The sequence below is a fragment of the Aptenodytes forsteri genome, unplaced genomic scaffold, assembly GCF_000699145.1.
Source record: "Aptenodytes forsteri isolate BGI_AS27 unplaced genomic scaffold, ASM69914v1 Scaffold199, whole genome shotgun sequence".
In the NCBI taxonomy this organism is placed as follows: Eukaryota; Metazoa; Chordata; class Aves; order Sphenisciformes; family Spheniscidae; genus Aptenodytes; species Aptenodytes forsteri.
Window position 1 is genome coordinate 114,662 of NW_008795921.1, and position 23,671 is coordinate 138,332.

At 45.6% G+C, this 23,671-nt stretch overlaps 1 protein-coding gene across 1 annotated transcript; it reads left to right on the forward strand.

Moving 5' to 3' along the window:
* Positions 1-5,830: 5,830 nt before the first annotated feature.
* Positions 5,831-6,814, forward strand: SPERT (spermatid associated). Its single transcript, XM_009284894.1, has one exon. The coding sequence runs from the start codon at positions 5,831-5,833 to the stop codon at positions 6,812-6,814; it is 984 nt and encodes a 327-aa protein (XP_009283169.1).
* The last annotated feature ends 16,857 nt before the right edge of the window (positions 6,815-23,671 follow it).

Sequence of the window (23,671 nt, forward strand, 5' to 3'; positions counted from 1 at the left end):
GGCACTTAGGGACATGGTTTAGTGGGCATGGTGGTGTTGGGTTGACAGTTGGACTCGATGATCTTAGAGGTCTCTTCCAACCTTAATGATTCTATGATTCTATGATTCTATGAATTGTGGGGATAAATAAGAGTGGTGTGTAGGGCTTCTTTACTGTAGTGCTCTTCATGTTCAAAGCACTTTACAAGTAAGAATTAATTTCTCTTAACAGCTTGCGTCAGAAAGTCAGTATCCCAAACTCACTGAGAACCCGAGGAAAATGGGGGTATGGAAACAGATGACTTACCCAATGTCTAAAATGAAATTAGGACCAGAGACAAGGTATAGAAGTAGATATTTCCACCTCTCGTTCCAGCTCTCAGCTGAGCTAACCATCCTGGCTGCTGTCAACATGAGCATGCAGAGTTTGGTGTTTTGCACAGCATTGCACGCGTGAGGCTTACACTGAGGCACACTGGCAGCAGCACTGTGATGCTGTCCCTGGAAGGACAATTAGTCTGAATAGATGGTGACTTAGGTGTGTCCCTCAAGCCATCTGTCTGAAAAAAACCTGCTCTGGAGCCTTTCATTACTGATTTTCATACTGCTGACCAAGTGCACTCATCTCTTCCTGGGCAGAATACAATGCTGAGATATCGCCACCTCTCCCTCCAGACACTTCACTGCCTCAAAAACTGAGAAAACATAATTTTTACTCCCTTTCCAGTTATTGAGGTCAGGAGATGATTCAAGATCACTCAAATATGCAAGAATCTTTTTAGTGACTTGGTGGGATTTGCATCCAGGCTTAATGCCCTGGAGAACAGTGGATGAGTGTGCGGTGAGACCAGCCTGCGCTGACATGAACAGTGGCTGGCATTTCAGAAGCACAAATGTGTTCGGAGTGGTAAAAAGTGGCAGTGGATGCCTTTGGTTTTATCAAATAGGTTATTCACAAATGTGTGGTAAAAAGTGGCAGTGGATGCCTTTGGTTTTATCAAATATCAAATATAATCCAAAAGATTTGGGAATATAACACAATTATAAAAAGAGAAAGACAGAAGATGCTCCAAATTCAAAGAAACATTGTGCATTTACTACACCCCCCCGCCAGTTTATTTTGATTGCAGGCAATTTAACAGGTCTTCTAAAAGCAGAAGAAGGAAAGGGCTGAACTTCACTGTAGGTACATGCCACCATTCCCAGTGGGAAGGAGGCTGGGATGGGGTCTCCAGGGTCCTTTCTGCAAGATCTTCATGGCAGCAGTTAAGATCTTGCTCTCCCCCCCACTTCCAGCCCATCACTGGATGGTGACCTCTTGCAGCCCAGCATGGAGCTCAGTTTCCAAACTGGAGAGTATTATGTGAATGTGTGTGGGAACATCCACTCTCTCCCACTGGATCCTTTCCAGAAACAGATAGTCTCCGAGAAGAAGGACAGCAAGGTCAGCTGAACAGCCTGGTGTAAGGTGTGCAGGTAGGATGTGGAATATGGCTTTGGTTCCAATCAATATTTAATTCTTTGTATAGTCAAACAGCTTCACCTGGAGAAATTGAGTAGTCTGAAGCTGTGGACAAAGCACTCAGCTGGGAAGTTAGTCCAAAGCCTTCTTACAAAGCAGGGGTTACTTGTCTCTTGGCAGGGAGGGGAACACACTCAGCATTATTTCTGCCTTTGTAATCTTGTGAATGACACCTCAGTCCTTTTGAGAGTCCAGCTCAGAAATCAGTGTAGCTGCTATAAAAAATTCTGCAGTGAGCTGTTGCAGCATTTCCAATTCTGATGTACGCGTACACACATCTGATGATATTCACTAAATTTGATCCAAATATATTGGTATTTGAAGTCATAATTTTCAGCAAATAAATGACTTGCCAGAAGAACGTTATCCAACTTTAAGGAAAATATTGCATATGAAAAAGCGGAGGTACACTGCTAACTTAGTTCTCAATGGCTCTGGATTAAGCAGGCTTTGTCTGCTGATCAGTCCTATGCTGCGCTTGTTTCTATTAACTCAGTTTCCAGTTGGCTCTTAGACCTTAAAATGTTCATCAAAGGTCTGTTTCAGTGGTCCACAGTCTCAGTTCTTCAGAAGTTCAGGTCGGCCATTTCAGTCACCTCTCCTGAAAACTGGCTGCACCTGGGTAGCACCCTTAAATTCCCATCTGAGGGAAGGCCACGCACAAGCACCCCATGATAAGGTCTTTGCCTTTCTCTTTTGAGGACATTCTCCTGCTTTCCTGTGCAGGATCCTGGAGCTCGAATAAAGGAGAATGCTCCCTGGGGAGTTGCCATAGTAACCTGTGATGTTTTTTGTTGTCTAAGATTAAATATAAGCAAGGGAGAAATTACAGAGAAGAATTTTATACCTGAGTTTATCATCTTTGTATAACACCAAAGCTGAACTATACCTCCAACTTCCTAGAGCAGTAACAGTCACCTTGAGGCTGGTGTCAAGTTGGTAATTTTCATGGGAAAAGAAATTAACTGCTGTATTTATTATTCAAGAACCCTGATTAGAAAAAAAGATTTCCACATCTGAAAGATGTAGCAAATAAGAAAGAGAATGAGATCATTAGAAATGTAAAGACATGGAAGTGGGAATAGCTGCTACAAATAATATCTAAACTTGCAATGCATGAATGCCCTGCATATTCTATTTTCTTAATAGGGTTCAGTGATAGTCTGCTCTTAAACTTATAGTAAAAGAAAAACTCCAAACCCATGTTGTCCTTGGAAAATAACTTCAGGTCTTATAGTGCATACAAAGAAGTGATTTTTGAATGTATCAATATCAGTTCAGCAACAAATACAATTTGAAGATTCGGAATAAAAACAAAATTTGTTTTAAGAGGGTGTGATAGAGAAAGAATCTACCCAAACTGTTCTCAGTTATGAGCATCAAAGGCAGATCAGGAAGTCTGGGATCAGGAAAGGGCATGAGAGCTGAGCTACCAGAAAGATCATTTCCATGAGAAATAACCCAAAAGCGCAACGCTGGGAAAAATCAAAGACAATCCTTGGAGGCCAGCAGGGAAGGAGCACAGAAGTGGGTTGTGCGAGAAGGGTGCGCAGGAGCTCCCAGCCCCCGGGGTTGGGGGGGAAGGGAGCTGGCTCTGGGGTGAGGTCCCCCCCAGCGCTCGCATCACAGTCGGTCCCCTCTGTCCCCCGCGGCGCACCCCCACCACCCCTGGACACCCCGGCAGCAGCAGGACCTCAGACTGGGCTGCTTGGCAGGGGTGCAGGGAGAGGGAAGACCACCGGTCCCGGCGAACAGGTGAGCACATGCCAGGGAGTAATTTAGCACTGCTGAGTTACCCAGCCTGGCTCGATTTCATGCGGCTTCCCCCCAGCCGGCTGTCCTGCCTGCCCACCCCAGCTGCCCAGCATTTCCTGGGATTATTTAGTTCAGAGATGGGGGGAAAACAATAGGGGACGTGGGAGAACTTGAAGCATCTCTCTGAAGCCTGGGTCGATGTCTCCCCTGCAGTGCAAAAGAGCTGACAGAGCCGCTGTCAAGTTTAATTGTCCCCAAGATAATGTCCTTCAGTGCCATATATATTATACATTTCTGTTTATCCTGAAAACATGCCGTCTAAACACTTTAAATATGAGTGACGCTAACAACTCTAGCTGCTTGCCCGTGATATGCAGCAGCAGGTGGGTCTGGAGTTGTGATGCTGGATGTTTTCTGCTTCTCCTCTGGATATTTAGGGGTCTGTTCTCCCTGTGGCTTATCTACCTCCCCATCTTGGGGCTGTTGGTGGAAACAATGGGACTGGGCACCCCAAGGGAACGGGACGGGTTGGAAAGGCTGCGGGGGAGAGCGTGCAAGGGAGGGAGCGATATACAGCTCTGAACATGGCAGAAGTGGAAACAAAAACCTCCAAAACTGGGAGTTTTGGGAGAAATCTCTTTTAGCAGAGGAACGATATTATGGAAACACAAGTCTGATATGAGATAAACCAGCTGGTGATGTGGAAGACAAACCTGAAAGTCAGACGGAGACCCTATTGCAATAAAACCAAGTGTTACTGCAAACAGACCTATATTGCAATTGCCCTCTCCTGCATTAAGGGATTTGGGATTTTAAATGCAACCAACAATTCTCTGAGCTTTTGGACAAGCTTGGTAAGGGAGTGAAGGAAGCATCTATGGATGTTGGCTCTCAGAAGTAACCTGGAGGATCCCAGAGATGCAGTACTGCATGGTGGAGATGGCAGGGAAAGGGGGGAGCAGCAGGTTTTGGAAAGGAGAGGGTGAAAATAGGACAGGGGTGCACAATGTGGTGGCAGAGCTGGAGAGTATGAGGAGCTTGTGTGTGGTTGTCACCCTGTGCCTAACTCTCGGGGCAGAGACACGGGGGCAAAATTCACGAAGGTAAAACTCTCCTCACCGACGGAAAGGCAGAACTGGGTTTCACATGGGACAGGAGGGCAGCTGGGGGACCTCACGGGGGGAGAGGGGTAGACCTGGGTGAAATTTGACAGCCAACCTCTTTTTTTTTTTTTTTAAACTAGAAAACAGCACATCTGTGCTCTTTGAAACACTGCGCAGAAACCCTAAGAATTCCGACAATCTGGTTACAAAAAACAGTTCAACCTCAGTTCAAATGACTTCATCTTGAAAATCATGCAAATTTAATTTTGGTAAACACTGAAGAAAGTAAGATTTTCTTTGGCACAAACCACATTTTTCGGTGGGTTTTTTTCATGCAAGAAGACTGAAATCCTTCATTTGCCCAGGTTTACTTAGGACTAGAAGGTAATTTAAACTGCAACATTTTGGGTAGAGTGAAGGAGGGAAGATTGTTGAGCAGGTAAGTCTGAGATTTCTGTGACTGAAATGAGAAGCATTGGAGGTACAGCCTAGCAGTATGGATTTTAAAGAGATGGGTTTTCTGGTGACGTGAAAAAGAGGGCAGACGGACTGTAAGAAAGAGATGAGCAATCACTATTGCAAGGCTAGAAAGCAAGAAAAATAATGGAGCTATCAAAGGATATAAAGAAAAGAGTGACTGGGGAGAAATGAGAAGGAAAGATGGAGAATTACCTATGGGTTGTGACAGTTTTTGGACCATGGTGATGGGAACTTGTCAGAAAAACATGCAAAGAGCAACAGACCTCTCCTGGTCCCAATGTCCCAGGGCTGTGGTTTGGAGTTTTAATGATTTGTGCATATGGTATCATTCGGTGCTCTTCCTGTTTACAGTTCTATGGATTTTAAGATCAAAAAGCACAACTGCCACCACATTTTTGTGGCGTCCTGTTAACAAAGGCTACTGAGCATCAACAAGAAAAAGCTGCTCTTGAGGCCAGTTTTTCACTGTGATCCTTTAAAAATGTTTTCTTTTGAAAAGTTGGTTTCAGCCCCATAGCAATTTTTAATTCATTTGCCTGTCACTCAGTTGGGAATGGGCTATTCTGAGGTGCAAAATACTCTCGCATCTTACCTCCTTACATGTCTGTAAAAATGAGGTAGATAGATAAAAGGCAGGTCCAGGTTTTTATACCAACGCTTGTGGTGCTGCCATAGAGCTGCTTTATCTACCAATGCCAATTTTCTCAGCGTCTATAAACTATGTTTCTGGTGTATTCCTTACCTTCCAGAGTCAAAGGGGCAACACAGTTGACTGTGGGAACTGACTTATTTGCTTGTTCCTGTTGTCCAATGGACTTTGATTCTGACCTTGAATTTTGGCACTAATTCTGTGCATTTGTGTTCCCTGTTCTTTCAGTCCTGATCAAGCTTCTCCAGCCCCGCTGTGTCACCTACTTCTTGCTAGTGGACAGCGGTCTCTTGCAGAAGTCCTGGAAGAAGTCTTTTCCCACAGTCCTCCTAAAGAAAGGCCATGTCTGCTTCTGATCTGACAAACCAGAGCATGCAGTGTACAGAGCGTGAGATAGACTATATCGCCCCACAGATGAAACTGAGGGATGAGATGTTTGTCGTTATTGATGGCAAACGTGTGAATGAGATCTATTGCCAGCCACCCTTTGCTTTCCACCAGAAACTCTTTAGCAAGAAGGCACAGAATGAGTGGAGCATCTGGGAGGAGAACAGAGCACTCTGGGAGGAAAACCAAGTCCTCCGAATTGAAAACAGGATGCTCTGGGAAGAAAACAAAGCTCTACAATGTCTCCAGTCACAGAACAAAGCTGTCCAGGTTATTTACACTGATGCCGTTCAGCAAAGACTCCAGAAGGAAAATAAGCCGTTCCCATTCTTCCAGGAGAGGAACATAGGCTTTCAGGTCAGCCCAGGCAACAAAGCTCTCCAGGAGGTCCAGGAAAAGAATAGAGTCCTAGAGGATTTCCAGCAGGAGAATAAAACAGTCCCCATCATCTGGAAAGACCAAAAAACCATCACAGTCCACGAAGAGAGCAAAGATGCCAGCTCAGATCTTCAGAAGGACACTGATGCCATCACAGCTGTGGAAGAAGGTAAGCCTGGCCCAGCCCCCCAGCAGGAACATGAAGCTAAAAAGAAGAGCACCGCTCCAACCCAGGATAAGATCAAGTCTGCCCCAAGCACACACGGCGAGTATGAAATCCTCCGGGCTCTTCGGGACTTATATGAACTCCTCCACATCTTCCTGAAAGTGAACCATTTCCCTTGGGAGAAACAAGGCTGTAACATTCTCTACAATGTGAACAGATCCTTCCAAGAAGATTACAATAAATTGAAGCTGCAACTGAATGCTGTGAAAAACACCGTGTCAGACATTACGGCTCAAATGGAAATGTTGGAAAATGAGCTCATTGCCATCACTTCCCCAATGTATGAAGAAGCAGGACAGAAGCTGGCAACTGAGCATCAGCTTGGAGAGATGTAAAGCTTGGTGCTAAGATGTGCTAGTTCAATTTCTTGGAAAGCTTCTCTCCTTGTTTCAGGCAACCTAATAAAAACCCAGTAGAGCCTGAAGACATCTGGGGAATTTTGTGTTATTTTGAAACTTTCTTACATTACTTAGATATATTTCACCTTCTGATTATACAGTGTGGGTGACTGTCATGAATTTGCCTAGTGTCAAGAAAACATGTTTTTCAGCATTTTTTCCAAAGTTTCTGATAATAAGGCCTAGATTTTCAGAAGATAATTCATGCTTTTCACACTTAATTTGAGGTACCTTATGTTGGCCATACTTTTCAGAGGGATGGGCACTTCCTGAAAATGAGGATCCCAACTGTGAGCTGAATTTGGATCCCCTGTGGTCACTTTCTTTCTTATGGCTGGCCAAGTTCAATGGCTGAACTGTGTCTTCTGCCATGCACCAGCCTTCCCTCTCTCATATAGGGTAAGCAGTGGATCATGGAAAATGTAGCCTCCTAGATGAGACAGGCCCATGAAAGACAATGGGACACAGAAAAACACACTATATGTGCCATATATATACATTCTTGCTGTTTCCTTTTCCCAGTCCCACATTTCCACTTGTCTGTTTCCCTTGTTTAAAGCTCTTCCTCGGAAGAGAATCCACCCCTTGCCTCAGAGTATAACACAACCATAAAGCAAACATCGCCCACCAGAACAGTATGTCCCCTTCTGCCTTGGTTATTTGTAAATTACCTTCATCGTTTTGTACCTTAATTAGGCTTAATTCTTCTCAAATTGCCTTGTTTTTGTACACTTGAATAATCCTAGTGATTTCAAGTGAGATTATTATTTGCTGATAAATGGCACTTTTAGGATGCAATGTGTATAGGAAAGACTGCTTAGTGTCTTATTTATAGCTCACTGCTAAAAAAAAAATCCTGTAGACTTTGGTGGTCTTTTTGGACGAGCTCTTCTTTGTGGCCAGGAATTAAGCACGTCTTTGTCTGCAAACAATCACGCGTAGTTATGGAGCTAACAGCAATCTAGTCTGGAGGAGCACTGATAATTCTAGTGGTATCACAGAGCAAGGGAAAGGGCAATGCCCTGCTCCTGTGCAGCAGAAGCCCCTCAGCAGCTTTGTGAGTCTGAGCTGTCTTTCTGAAATCTTCTGTTGGACTTGAAGCTTGAAAGCAGGACCACACGTACCGCAATAACTCACTGTCACATGCTAAAGGACTGGGCTGGGGTAAGCATGCTGCGAGGCTAAGCCCCAATACCCTCACCAGCCCTGCTCCATCACCCAGTGGGTCCCTTTTGGCCAGACCACTGCAGGCAGGTGGGGAAGGGCTGACCTCTTCTGCACCTTGGTCCTGCTGTTGCTTCTCTTAGAATTTTTATACCTTGTCCTTGCAGTGCCTTTTTGTTTGAATGTCTGATGACTCCCCCACTTTGTTTTAAACTGTTGATAACTGATATCAACTCAGCAGTCCCCTCTCCATGTGCTTTCTTCAGCTTTGCTTTTGCATCTTGCACAGCTTAAGCAGCCACCATACTGTCCTGCATGCAGACCAGCTGATGGGACACCTGCAGTTCACCATTAAGCTGTTTTCAACAGAACTGTCCCATTGACTGGCGGCTCAAAGATTTGGGCCCTCCCTCAGGGATATAACTCCAGAGAAAATGAAGGGAGGTCAGGAGTATGTCCTCACCTGTGACGGAGAGGGAGAGAAAGGGAAGAGGTGTCACACTCATGTGGGTGCTCAGGCTGTGGGGGACACTACTTCTGGGGAGAACTGCCTGTTTCTGTACCGTCACTGAACTGTCGCATGCAGTTGTAGCCTGGGAGGGGCGGACAAGAAGACTACAGTGAGGAACATGGGTCCCAGCTCATAGTCCAAGGGCATACTCACAGTCCTCTGCTACAAAGTGCTGATGAATAAAGGAGGACCCCCTCCTCCTAGACATCATGGTGGGGCCACAGGAGTGAACGGAGCAGGCAGCAGGGCCACATCTCCTACACAGAGCAGTGAGGTCCCTCTTAATTTCTTGAACGGTCAGATAAGGCAGGTTTTTAGCTGCTCCATAGCAAGCAAGTAGGTTGCCAAAGGCAGCATTTTGGTGGCTGTTCCACGGCTTAAGCTGGTACTTGAATGCGTATCTGCTCACACTATGAATGGACACTCCAGTCTCAAGTGATCTGCTGACACAGGAGATGGAGAGCCTGTTGATATGCTCATGTTTAAAAATTGGGTCTAGTCTCAATTGTGTGGCCAGAGTGTCTGGAAACACATTTTCTTCTGTCTTGGACATCCCGGATGCAGTGCAATTTTTAGCAATCTTTCAGGCAGAAAATGGGAGTCTTTAGGTAATCTAACAAGACAGGCGCAAGGACACTTCTGCAGAGCAATTGTAGGAGCATTATCATAAAGCAAAGGGAAGGTTATGGTGAGGTTTACCTCTTGCAACAGGACTCAAGAAGCAGGTTGCCACTCTAGTTTATAGGCCTCTAAGTTATTTGGCACCAAATTACCTAAAGGATGAATTATCTTTCACCTTGTATTTCACTCAGACAACACCAGGCCAAATACCAGCGATGACTGTTTACTTCAGAGGCTTAAAGTAAGGGCTATTTTCTTCGGCTGTTAGGGCTTCAAGATGCTGAGACAAATCTCCTCGCATGGTTGAAAGTGAAGGGCTGGCTCTCAGTGGTGCAGGGAGGGCTGCATGAGTAAGGACCAGGCGATAAGAAGAGGAGCAATGTCCACTAGTAGGAGGATGTGCAGACAGCAAGTTGCTCCTGCTTAATGACAGAATTACAACTATATATAGATAAATACCTCAGCCCCGTGCTGGGGAACATGTTCATGTTTCTTGCCTTCAGACACACTCCTTTTCTCCTAGCTGTCTCCCTCACTGTGTTTTAACGTAATATTTGTTAAGTCTTAGGAGGGGGTCTATGAAGACCCTAATGCTGAGCTCCGGAGGAGAGTAGCAGTAGTGACAAGCTTTAGTCATGTGTTCATATTTTAACAAAGTGATTTGTGTCCTGTTAGAAGAAATAAACTGCTCCTTTGCCAGTGGTCGGGGCACTGACTCCTGGCAGGTCCCTGTACGTGGGTAGGAAAGACATGCGGACGTGCAGATTTCCACCAGGTGCTTGGGAGGAGTCATCTCACCTAATGTTGGGTGTCCATCCAGGACAGGACATCCAGATCTCGGCTAGTCACCCCGGGCTTCCTTTCTAGCCTGTAGGAAGAAATGGGCACCTTCAGGCTGTGATTTATCTGACCTCTCTTAGACAAACGTTTTAGGATGGGCTGAGTCACCAGCTGGAGTCACCTGCTTCTCTCTGTTGCCTCTATAATTGCTTTGGGGGCAATTAGCTACAACTTAGATGTTCAGTTTAGAGCTCTCTGAGTTAGAGGGGACATGTCCTGCTCTCTGAGTGAGGAGCTTGGCAGTCCTGAGCAGAGGAGGTGCTTCACCAGGTGGTGAAGTGGCACAAGCTCGGGAGCGTGTGCTGCCGGACCCAGTCCCTGGCTTTGCTTTCTGTGAGATGCCTTCATTAAGCAGCTGAGTCAGATCTCTCCATTGTGTGGGGAAATTATTACTTTGTGAATAACATTGAGTTAGTTTGGGCAGAGCTTAAGTGTCAGGAACACATGTAGGATCCTCAGGGGAACACGCTACTTCTCCCGAATGCTAACAATGTTCCTGGAGGGAATTAGGTTTTGTGAGCCCTTCGCGCTTTGATCGTTGCTTTGGATATTTGATCTTCCTGGTTATAAACAGTGTATACCTGGTGTATGTTTTTTGGCATCTCTTGTAGAGAAGTTGAATTGACTCAAGCCTTAAAGGTTTCTCAGGTCTGTCATGTGCTGAGATAACAATGCCCACAATGACTGCCCAGCGCGTAATCTTGCAGAGGACTGTGTGATAAGCAAACGCTCATAATCTCAGAAGGTACCAAATCTCCAGTCTGCGTTTATTTGGTTACAAATCGGACAGAGCTGGTGACAACAGTGGGGGATCACTTCTGGGTGATGGCAGAAAGGCAGATGATCATGAGTATTGCTCGGTCTACATGAGTATTGCTCGATCTGTTACTCAATGTTGAGGGCACAGATGGTGAGGTTTGACGGAGTTGCCTGCAGAGTGCCACAGGGCTGCACCTGGACAGTCTTAAGCACTGCCCATTCTCTGCTTTGCTCCATGCCCCTAGCAAGTGGCATTAACCACTTCAGTGGGGGCCATCACAGTTTCCTACAGGTCTCCAACTGGAGTGGGTGCGGGTGAGGAGGGCTGGGCTCACCGCTTTTGCAGCCTATTTGAAGTACGGATGGAGGAAAAATGCAGCAGCAGGTATTTACAGGAACAACTTGTTAATTGCCATAACATTTAGGCAGGTTTGGGAAAAAATGGGGTAAACTTAATATTTTTCCTAGCCTGTTCACTGATTTGCAAGTCCTGGAAACTGATAGCTATTCTGGTTTGAAATGGATGGATGTCATTCTTATGGTGCATAACTTACCTTTTGCAGAGAGACAAACTTTCTGTGTCTCTCCTTCTTATTGTTGCTGATTAGCTGCTTATTTTTGCACTACTCATTTGTCAGTACTATTTTTGGAAAGCTGGGTTTTTGGCAAGGTCACCATCAGCCTCTTGCTTGCCTGCAAATTGGATTATTGCCTGTAGCTGGGCTCTGTGCAAATGCTGACTTTCCTGTTCTCATTTCTTATTAGGCAGTCTAATACAGCTGGTTTTGTACTGTCTTCATATAACACTCACCCTGGCCTTTTGCACTTGTCTTAGCAGCCCCACCACATCCTCCCATCCCTAAATTGCAATTTAGGAATTTTTTCAAAGTGTTTTGAGCTTCCTTGAGCCCTGGCTTGTTCCTATTAACTGCTGAAGACAGTTTTCCCAGAGTTTTGTTTGTGGTTTCATGAAGTCGGGGATGTGCTTCAGAAGCTGTGGTACTGGCCGAAACCCATGCTCTCTGTGGTGGTGCAGGCTGTTTGCTGGGGTTCTCAGCAGCCCAGTCTGGTCTTCCCAGTGTTGGTCCCAGTTCAGCACAGAATTAGCCATAAGCGTACTTCTAAATGCAGGATATGGTGGAAGTCGTTCACTCAACCTTTGTACTGAAACAGGACTAGTCATCTTCTTTTTTTGACATTCAAATTTGAGCTCAGACCACTCACAATATTCATGCAGTGAGGTGCAAAGAAGGGGGGGAGCAACTCTTCAGATAAGGTGCATGAACAATTTGTTTCCTACAGAGGCCGTTGGCTGGTTTTAAAGCAGACAGCTTTAAAACATTACCACATTTTCCGAAGTTGTATTCAACCCACCTAGGTGGAGGCACTTAAATGAAAGCAGTAATTGAGACCCATGGCCACCTGAAGTGGCTTCTGCAACTGATGGAGGAAGGCAGGCTTGCTGAGGGACCCTCTCCAGGGGTGCAGGTCTTTCCCCGCTGGCTGGTGAGAGCCTGGAGTGGCCAAGGTTAGGTGGGAAGAACCCAGGCCTGAGCGATGGTCAGATCCCTTAATGCATTTGCCTAGACAACACCCCGAAGGATACCAATGCGAGGTGGGGGAGCCATAAGTGACTTGGCAGAGGTCACTTGTCTTGCTCTCCTTGTAGGCAAAAAACAAAAGCTCGTTCCCTGAACCCGACATCAGCTCCCCAGCCTGATCCTGGCGGCTCACAGCCGTTCACCCAGCCTCGGAGTTAGGGATTTAGCCACCGAGCAGGTTTTCAGCATTGCTGCTGAGGGTTCTGTCCTGCTCTCCTTGAAGCCTGTGGCAAAACTCCAGTTGAGCTGAGCATCAGCAGGATGGAGGACCATAGTTAGATTACACAAATAGCACAACCAAATCTCACCAAACTCATTGTAAATATATACATTTTAGCTTTTCAGCCTTTCTATGCCTCTAGGTTAATAGGGTTTTCTTGGTGCAAAAGATAAGATAAAATTGCAGAACTTTCAAATTTTCAGACAAATATAATTGACAGAAATGTTTTCTAAATGCAAATTGAACATCTTCCTTTTGATCATGGGCTATGCCAAAGCTCTAACATACATCTTTGATCTTATGGCAGTGTCTGGAGAAATTATGGGATTCTAATATGGAATAATAGATTCTCATCAAGACTTCTAGCTTTAGGAAATTGTTTAATCTCCATTCTCAGTGGCTGTTTCTTTGATGCAGCTGTGACTGAAGGGTCCCAAGTGCTGGGAAAAACAGCTCACCAGCTCAGAACAAAGCTGATATGTAAATTGTACATTAAGATTCAGCTTCGATTTAATTTTATTCTGTAAATAAATATCCCATTAACATCCGTCTGTTAAAAGTCAGGTAAAACATTTTCAAAACCTCCATTGCTATGGCAGAGGTGACTGTACCATAAATAGTGACGGGGTGGTGGCATGAGGACATCAAAGTATAAAGTGCGAAGCACATTTTAAGAAGCAGGGAAGGTGATAACACTTAATTATAACAAAAGGGACCTTGTCCGATTGTTTGAGACAGACAGTGCTTCCATTTGTGTTGTACTGTTTGCGTTATGCAAAATGCTTTCTCTGGTCACTGCCTCCAAGATCACTAATAATTATAGCTCATTAATTCACTTAAAATACAAAAACATTTCAGCTGATGAAGGTCATTACTGAATGATGTCCAAGCCTTTTGCTTAATATCTTTTTATTTCAACAGCTTACTTGTGAGTAGTTATCTTCCCTTCGTCTAGCTGGTACTCCACTGCCAACGATGTAAAAGATTATACTGATCAGGAACAGAATGCTGAACCCTGTCAGGTTTTCTAAATTACTCTTCGAAGAGTACGGAAAGGTTCAAGTTCTCTTAACCCATAGCTATTTTAAACTATTTTAAATAATCAGAGATTTCATGGGCACTGCAAAAGAGCACTCGACAAGGAAGCAGGTAGGGGATTGGAGCAGATTTCACTTATACTGGAAGTATAAAATGGTGTGTCTCTGTCAGCTGGAGATCACAAACAGGTTCCTTATATATTCTTTAACATCCTGAAGGAGGAATTGTAACAGTGCTAATTTAATTCCATAAAGGGAATGGAAAATTTATTTTCTATGGGACACACTGTAGGGAATGGTTAGAGGTAGTACATTGCTGTACCCCTCCGAGATGGACCAAACAAGGAGAAATTACAATTCTTCAAGGTACTATCAGACTTGAATGCAACCTTCCAGTGCTCTGCTATTCCACCTAAGCTTCTTGTTTATAGGAAATCTGCACCATATGTGCAAACCCTTACTGCTTGGTGGAAGCTAGCCTTAGGCATAAAATTGCATGCCTGTAAATACCTAATTGTTGGTACAAAAAAAATACCATATGCCACGCTAAAGCTAACAGTCTAATTCCCAGTAAAACCAGTGTGCGTTAATGCTGCATTGAAACCTTTTTACCAGAGCAAATAAAAGCAGAGTCTGGCACCAAGTTTCAAGAATGGTTTACTGCTAAATTTAAACGTGTTTGCAAATCTGAGATAGCTCAGTGGTTCTCCAGGTATCGGATATCACAAGCCGTGTCCTCATTCCTGTCCAATTTTCCAAAGAAAGTGTGAGGTCGTGGGGACTGTAGATACAACTGAAGAATATGGCTGATATTATGGGCTCTCCCCACGCGTCGGTATGCAGCAAGTCTGTTTTGACTGTACATTTTCTCAGCTATCTCAGGCTTTCATCTTCAACTGAGTTTTCCGGTGGTGTGGGTGTTGGGCAAGGAATAGAGGGCCATGCAGCTTTGATCACCTCCCCCGTCCCCAGCTGTCACAGGTGCAGCCAGATTAGAAAAGGGAGGTTATCCCACCCCACCAGGCCAGAGCCAGAGCTCTGACCAGGCAAGAGTGACCTCTGAGGAGGACATGGTAGGAAGGGGCCCTGAACTTTGCTGTATTTAGCATTGCTGCCCTGCCATTGCTGGGTGAAGCTATGAAGGCCAGTATGGATCCCTCCTTGAATATCCATCCACCTGTCCCTCTCCTTCTCCCCCATGTGAATTGGTTCTTCTGCCACCACACCTATAGGCATGTCTTGGACAGAAACATCTTCATCACACGTCCTCTAATACTCCGAGGCTGCAAAAATACCAGCAGTCTGGGGAAGCCGGACTGTAATAGGGGAAGGTGCATTGAATGTTGTTGCTGCAAGCAAAGCTTTGCTCAGGTGCAGTCTGAAAGACCCTGAGGGGTTTCTTGGCTCTAACAACACATGTGAAATACAACACACAAACACAACCCTCCTCAAGAAGGTTGGACACCTCATTTGTGACATTATTCAGGCTGATATGGTCCGCTAAGATGGCGGGGGGAGCGGGGAAAGCACCAAGTGACCCTGCTAAAGAACATCTCCAGAGCATTAGATTGACCAAGAGTGCCCAAGAAAGTACTGTTTTCTGGCACGGACACCAGCTATTCTGTGAGTGGAAAGCTCAGACTCCTCCTGGGAATAAACACAGATAGAGCATGGATGCACACAGTCCATGGAGTTGTTCTTCTCCAGGCAAATAAACAGCCACAAAGTATGTGTTGCACAATCTGTGCTCTTTTACAACATATAATCAAGGTTTCATCTGGTCTGGTTTTCACAAGATTCAGGTGCAAAACTTAAATTAGTCTTCAAAAAAATATTTGTGTTTCTCCTCTCTTGTCAGCCCATGTCACAGATTTGCTCTGCCCCTCTGCCCATGATGTGACACCATGGTTATCCATTTCCTCACTATATTCCTAATCTGTCCTCAAATCCTTGCCCACTCTCGTCTCCTAAACCCCAAAAGCCTTACCTGGGACAAGTTACTGTAAGTCATATAACACACATGTTGAAATTGATACTTTTCTGAGGGATGAGATTCCTGGAGACCCTTGGATGTGTGACTGCATTTGCTGGTATCTAAACTGGGCTTGGATTTCAAGCCCAAAACTGTTTTCAGGAAATTACTTGAATGCACGACTGATTAGGGCTATTTCTGTTCCATTTATTTACTTTTGGCAGGGAAGAAAAAACTTGCCATAGCTAATGAGTTTTCCATCTTGCGGCAGGCAGAGAGCAGTAGGACTCCCGGGGCTGGGTGGGCTTGGTGAATGCCCCCTTCTTCCCACACTCGCAAAGGGACATTTCTGATTCATTACGTGTTGCCTATCCAGAATGAAAATCTTTTTAAAGGAGGATTTTTAGAAGACACACGTTATTCTAATCAGATGCCTCTGTGATCTTTGCAGCAGAGAGGCCAGGGATTGTTGGCAACCTTTACTGAGTATGACTTAAATGCATTGGATTAGAAAGCACTCAATTTAGCTGGTTGTTTTTCCTGATTTGCTTGGCTACTCCAACCATCTCCCCCTCCTGCTCCTTTATTGTGATGGAGATGCCGTGAGGCTGGCATGCAGAAAAGACTACATGTCAGCATATTCAGAGTCCTAAAGGCGAGATGCATCTATGATTGCACAGCACAACGATGAACAGAATTCCAGGGCTTCCTAATTAACCTATCTAATTTATCTTCCCACCATATGGTAAATCGGAAGTTAAATACAAGAGAGGAGTAATTCAAGGCCTCATTTTCAGAAGGTCGGCCTTGCAATTTGCACAGACTCTTTCCACCTGGGATCGAGAAGCAAGCTCAGATAAAACTGATGCCACCTCCAGCTATTTGCTGGGGTAATGGGGAGTGGGGAGTGATGCAAGTACACGGTGAAGTGTTTTGCAAGCGCAAACATGGAGGTGCAATTTTTACAGGTGAAAACTGTCATCAGGCAAAAGGGAGGGCCAGGCCTTACCCTGTTTGAAATGTTTCCTCTTAATAATTTAGCTTTGAGATTTCTACCACTGCGACTTGAGGCGAATCTGTAGGGTGGGTGCAGCCACAGGGCTGTTGCTCCAACACAGTGGGACTTGACGTAGCTGTAGTTCAGAAGTGCATAGCGGTAGAGGGCTGTGCTATGCTAGTAAGACCTGCCTTCTCCTTTTAAACCTCTGTCTTAGGTCTCAGCGGGACAGACTTGCTCAGACCTGGAGCTGTACTAATTTCTCTGAATAGATGTTTAGGAGAGCCAGGTACGGCTGAAGTCCCTTGTGGTCGTCTGTACCCAGCTGAGTTCTCCATTAAAAGGAAGGTGTGGCATTAGAAAACTTGGTGTATTGAGATCCTGTATGGATTGCAAGGAGTCTTTCCTCCCGAAGGCAAAAGGCATATTAGTTCTGGCCCTGCAAGAAGCAGTTTGCAGGGTGTGTGAGGGAGGGGGGATTTAGGTGAAGGACCTGATGAAAAGCCCCTTTCCCGGGGCTTGCACCCTCCTGGGGTGTCAACCATCAGTCCTCAATCCTGTACCTTATCCACTCCCTCCTTTGAGACCCCCGAGCCTCCCACCATAACAGCACCCAGTAGAATCATAGAATCATAGAATCATTGAGGTTGGAAAAGACCTCTAAGATCATCGAGTCCAACCGTCAACCCAACACCACCATGCCCACTAAACCGTGTCCCTAAGCGCCTCATCTACACGTCTTTTAAATACCTCCAGGGATGGGGACTCAACCACGTCCCTGGGCAGCCGGTTCCAATGTTTCACCACTCTTTCAGTAAAGAAATTTTTCCTTACATCCAATCTAAACCTCCCCTGGCGCAACTTGAGGCCATTTCCTCTCGTCCTATCACTTGTTACTTCAGAGAAAAGACCAACACCCACCTCGCTACAACCTCCTTTCAGGTAGTTGTAGAGAGCGATGAGGTCTCCCCTCAGCCTCCTTTTCTCCAGGCTGAACAACCCCAGTTCCCTCAGCCGCTCCTCATAAGACTTGTTCTCCAGACCCCTCACCAGCCTCGTTGCCCTTCTCTGGACACGCTCCAGCACCTCAACGTCCTTCTTGTAGTGAGGGGCCCAAAACTGAACACAGTATTCGAGGTGCGGCCTCACCAGGGCCGAGTACAGGGGCACGATCACTTCCCTACTCCTGCTGGCCACACTATTTCTGATACAAGCCAGGATGCCATTGGCCTTCTTGGCCGCCTGGGCACACTGCTGGCTCATGTTCAGCCGGCTGTCGACCAACACCCCCAGGTCCTTCTCTGCTGGGCAGCTTTCCAGCCACTCTTCCCCCAGCCTGTAGCGCTGCATGGGGTTGTTGTGGCAGTAACAGCTCTAAGCTGCTCTGCTTCTTTGCTGGAGGGGAACACACAGTTTTCAATGGCGAAAGGAGGCAAAAGAAGGGAAAGGGACAGGGAGGGAGCTGTGGGCCATCCCCAGGACTTGCTCCCAGCCCGGTGGCTATAACAGAGGGGCAGGCAGCACCCCCTTGCTCTGGGAGAGATGGGGTGAAGGCAGAGACCAAAAGGCAGCTGCCTGGTAATTTTTTTTACAGTGGTTTAATAAAAGATATCCCCAGTCACAGAGTCTCCAAGAAAGGGATTTAAACACATGCAAAAGAGTCTGAAGACCTGCCCATCTTACCTTAGGGCTTGACATGCCCTGGAAGTTGGCCAGGCTCCTTGACAACTGCTTCTTGGTCTGCAGAAAATGACTTAACCACCTGCTGCACCCAGCCTTGGAGAAATGAGTCTCGGGACTTGGGCTGCAACACCGCAGCCTCGCCCAGAGCTCAAGCATCACTTGGGATAACCTTGTTTACTGGCAGATTGTTCATCTACAGCTATGGCTTTCCCTTCTGCCTGGCCTCAGGCCCTCCTGCTATTAAGCTAACGAGTATGTGTGCCCAGTAAATACCCCGGGAAACACTATGGCTGGAGATGTCCCGGTCATTCAGGGAGACAGGAGCCTCTTGCTTCCTCAGTGCCACGACTTTGCCATCCCACATCTGTGTTGCGACAGGCTGAGGTGTCACTAACACAGGCAGCGACAGTGGAAGCAAGGCATTCGTGCAAATATACATGTCAGTGGTAAAATGAAGGCACAGTTCATGCCCAGTTAATTCTTTTTCTGGATCATCTATTTCCAAAATAATTCCAAGTTATTTCATATATATATATATAAATTATATATAAGCCAAATATACACTTGCGTACGTGCACACACACACACACGTATGTGCGCACACACACACACACACATATATATGGAATTCATTATAATTAATTTCCAGATCCTTTAAAGGTGTCCAGGAATAAACAAATAATGCCCTCTCACAAGATGGGTTTCATGGATGTTTACAAAGGACAGCAATATGCTCAAGTATGCAACAATAAGGCTGGTGGTGGACAGTCTTGAAAACACAGTCCCAATAATACTTACGCGGCACTTTGAAGCTTCACAGTGAGCTGAAAACACAAACAAATCCCGTGAACTGAACAGCTTGGTAGCGCTCACATATATAATTCATTATAATTAATTTCCAGATCCTTTAAAGGTGTCCAGGAATAAACAAATAATGCCCTCTCACAAGATGGGTTTCATGGATGTTTACAAAGGACAGCAATATGCTCAAGTATGCAACAATAAGGCTGGTGGTGGACAGTCTTGAAAACACAGTCCCAATAATACTTACGCGGCACTTTGAAGCTTCACAGTGAGCTGAAAACACAAACAAATCCCGTGAACTGAACAGCTTGGTAGCGCTACCTGCCTCTTTCAAATGGATTACGAAGAAAGAAATGCTGCCATTATTAGCAACCGGCTTCATTTTTTCACTGAAGAGAGAAATCAATGACTTGAGCTCAAAGCCGAAAATGTGGGGTTTTCAAGTTTTAAGGAGAAAGTAGGCTTACCCTTGAGGAAGGCTGTGGGGACCCATCATGGCTGCTGTGAAGGTCTCCAGTGTGGGTGCATGGGGTCTCCTCTCAGCACCGCGCACACAGGGGACCTGCAGCAGCACCCCACGAGTGCTTATTTCCTTGGCTATAAAGGAAGCCACAGTAATTGGCTTAGATGTAAACATCTACATTTTAAACTATAAAGCTGGGTGAGAGACCTCTGATTCCTTGTGCTACAAGATTTGCTGCTGCAAAGTCCAGCTTTCTTCATAAAGAAAAGCTAACGACAGCAAAAAATTGAAGAGGTTCCATGCTACTGTTTGTTTCCCTTCGCTATAGGAAGAGATAGCTTTAGCACAGACACATTTTTCTACCCTGAAAATGTTTACAAACCATTCTACTAATAATCCTTTGAGTATTAAATGCATGTTTAAGTACTCTGCTGAATCAGGACCTGAGGCAAAGAATTTCAGAAAATTCAGCTGGTGAAATGAAAGAAAAAAGAAAAAAGAAAAGCGACTGATCTATTTTTGTGTTGTCTGTGACAATGACTAAAATGAAACCCTGTGAGATTACATTTCACTAAAATAAAATAACCTCGCAGGAGAGGTAGCAAGAAAACGGTCGTGCGTCACACACACTGCTTGATCCCTTTTGGCTCCATGTGCACTGGCAGGCAAGAGCTCTGCGCAACCCCACAATTTCCGTATGCTTCTGGGACTGATGTTACTGCTGATGCTGAAAAGTGTTTCTGCGTGATCCATGTTTGCAGTGTTATTTCCTAATACGCAACTTGCTTTTAGGTAGAAACTGTTGGAGAAATCAAGTTGCAAGCAACCAAGCTTGAAGCAATACTGCAAATGGCACTAAAGGTTCCTTGCAATATGGTACACCTTTCAGAGCAATATACTCTAATTTAAAGGGCAGGTGACAACCAGTATCTTTGCTGAGTTTTTCCCTTCTGCTTTAGCAGCTCAGATGATAAATTATAACATCTCTTGCACTCCTTTCCCCTCAGAGTAGAACTTTAAAATTAAATTTCATAGTATGCTGGAAAGAAAACAAACAAAAGCAAATGACAGAATAAATCTACCAGGGAAAAGAAAACGATGGAGAGTCTCTCCAGTGACTTCCAAATGTTAGAGGTGTCCACTTGATTTCCTGAGCATTACAGTTTTGAAGTGGTCAGAGCTACCTTGCTGTGTTACAGTTCAGGCATGAAGGTTTGGCTTCCAGTTTTCACTTTAACCTTTCTAAATCCAGAATGAAAAAAACCATAAAAAAAGGAAAAGCTCAGGTAATAGCACACTTCCTGGACTTTGGCCTGCCAAAGCATACACCCCACATTGGTGGGTCACACAGCATTCGTCTGAGTGAGCAGTAACAGTAGGGAAAGAGCACTGAACATAACATTAACAAATCATTTCAGTCTGACAGGGCTTAAGTTTACTTTTGCTGCAAAGCGTGACCAGTACTAAAAAAGAGGGCACCATAAGCAACACCCCTCCTGGATACCCTCATGTCTTGTTTTCTCACTGGCAACCTCAAAAAGCAATTGGATGTCCTCCTAAAATGCATGCCATAGCTCAGCAGGGAGTTTCGAGCTCAGTGTGAGAATACTGAGTGAAATTAAATGGCCCTTAATTCTATCAAGGATCTCAGATAAGGCAATTAGTTCCTTTCTGGCCCCAAAATTTACAAATTTTGTACCATCAGTGGCTGACACCAGGAGCTTTAAGCCAGGAGAAAGTCTTTGTCACAGGGGATTTCTCCACTGGCTTACCACCATGATCCAGCCCTTTTGTGGGGGACCAGAGACTGTTTGCCTAATAGAGAGAGGCAGAAGTTCTCTCTTTATAACAGCTGCAGGACTGGGAGATGGTGAGAGGATATTCTAGATGTCAGACTCCAGAAATAGCAAGAAATGTCTCTTTTGAGGCTGTATCTTTAAGATGCATACGGATTTAACCAAGCTACTCAGATACAGCTTCTCAAACAGTGATTTATGTGGGGTTCAGGGAGACATGATCCAAGCAGAGGATCGCGGTGATGCTGCCTCTGTTGGACAAGGCAGAAATCTTCCTTGCCTGAGTGTCCTCTCTACCACCAAGGCATGATAAGGCAGGCTCAAGCTACCTAAGCTGGAACTGCAGTATGGAAATCATCCCGATCCATCCCTGAAACAGCATCTCTCTTGTTATTTCCTCAGGCCCCTGGGAATTTCTGATGCCATTAGTGGAGAAGAGTGATGCAGGTATATACAACTTCACCTTAGGAGGGACAGATCTTAGAAGGACTGACCATGTCTGTCTGGATTCACATGGCATGTTTGCAGGGTAAATCTCAAGCTCAGATGTGGTCACCATTATTCCCAGTGAAGGCAAATAGGCCCCTTCAAGGTGTGAGACCTCTCCTAGAGCAGAGGTCCAAATGAGGTCAAATGGGTTCAATGCTAAATGCGTCTATTTCTCCCCACAGACAGGGAAGGGAGCTGAGAGTGGGCTGTTCAGGTAGACACAACTGCTCTGTTGGCACCCCAAGCTAGGCGAGACAAATCCTTGGCCCTTCTTGCCCAATTAGCACCATCCCATCCCTCCAGATCAGCTTCACTAATGGAAAGCTGTAATGGTCCTCCCATGTCAGCACGCCACAGAGGTGGGTGAGAGCATCGGTCACTTCCTAGCAAAGAGGAAACCTCTAAAAGGTGTGCACGAGTACATGCATGTGCAATAATGAGATCCCGTGTATTATTGGGTTTATATTGAGTGCCTAACTGGGTGCACATGCTCCTGGAGGACAAGATGCCCTACCTAAGTCAAGAGCCTCAGCTCTAGCTTCAGAGGAGGAGAGAAGGTGAATCTAAGGATAGATTGAGAGAGCTGAGAAGTGAGATGATGACTAGCAGCCAGTGGCCTAAGCACATCCGACAGCCTTCCCTGCTCTTCAGAGGAAAGGATATGGACAGGCTCTAGCCTCTCATCCAGGCAGACAGTAAAATCCTGAACCACGTTTCTTTTCCAGGACAGTCACAGCTGTGTCCTGTAATGCATCGTTCGCTGTCCTCACGTGCACACCTCGCAAGTGCATCCCAGCAAAGACAAAGCTATTCAGGCTAGTCAAATGAAGGAAATAATCATTACTTGTAAAATTTCTGCAAGCTGATTTTCTTATTAAAATGTCATTAATGTCTTTTTTTTTTCCTGACTCTGCTAAATCCCATACTTTTAAAAGCATCTCATTCTATTATATTTCCACTAACACTAGCCACCATATTAATAGCTTGAAAATACAGGTTGGTACATTTGTGCTGCTAATGAGCACCGCTCTCCCCTTCTTAAAACATAGTTATCCCATACAAAAAAAAAATTACGGCTAATGCTTTGCAGTCCTCCCATGGATGTGTTTTAAAGGCATCAGCAGGGTTTCCAGTTGATCTCAAAGGTCTCATCCGTATTTGGTTTGGAAAAAAAACGACACCGAGTTATTATTGTCTCCATCCGAGCACAGTCAGAGCCCGGCTGACAAAAGTGTCACGTTAATGCTGGCTGCTGCTTTGTCGTCTTCTCTGGGCTTTGAGAAGGGTCATTTTGCAGGTGGAGGCTCATCCTGGTGCCCCTCGGAGGGGCTTGCTGAGCCCTCCAGTGGCATGGGCTTCTGCAGTGTGTCCCCTGCTCCATGGTGGCTGCACTTCTCCAGGAGGGTTTCTCTGCTCCATCCATCCTCCAAAACTGGTCTTTTCCTGCTGAAAACCAGCAGCCCTGTATGGAGGCACTGCTAAGCACAGTGGCTCGAAAAGTCAAGGGAGGGAAATTCATCAAGGATGTGCCTCGCTGTGTCAAGGAACTGTTGGCACCGTTGGGAGCTGGAAAGAGCCCTTCTGCACTCTTCGGTCCTTCCCTGTTGGTTGCGCAAAGAAGGCTTGCGCTCCTGCCTCTGCTCTGGCTGGGGCGTCAGCCAGGAAAAAATGCACTGGGGGCTTACTGGAGTGAAGCACAGCGGGAGGATGCCAGAGGGGAGAGTGTTTCACCACGCGCTGACGTTGAGCATCTTCTGAACACCTATCCCACTGGCTGCCGCCTGTGTCCCCATACCCAGAGGACGTCAGCCATTGCAGGCCCTGGCTGCGGGGTGTG

What these genes read in the sequence shown, in the direction of transcription:
- SPERT (XM_009284894.1), top strand. Translation starts at nt 5,831, where the DNA reads ATGTCTGCTTCTGATCTGACAAACCAGAGCATGCAGTGTACAGAGCGT.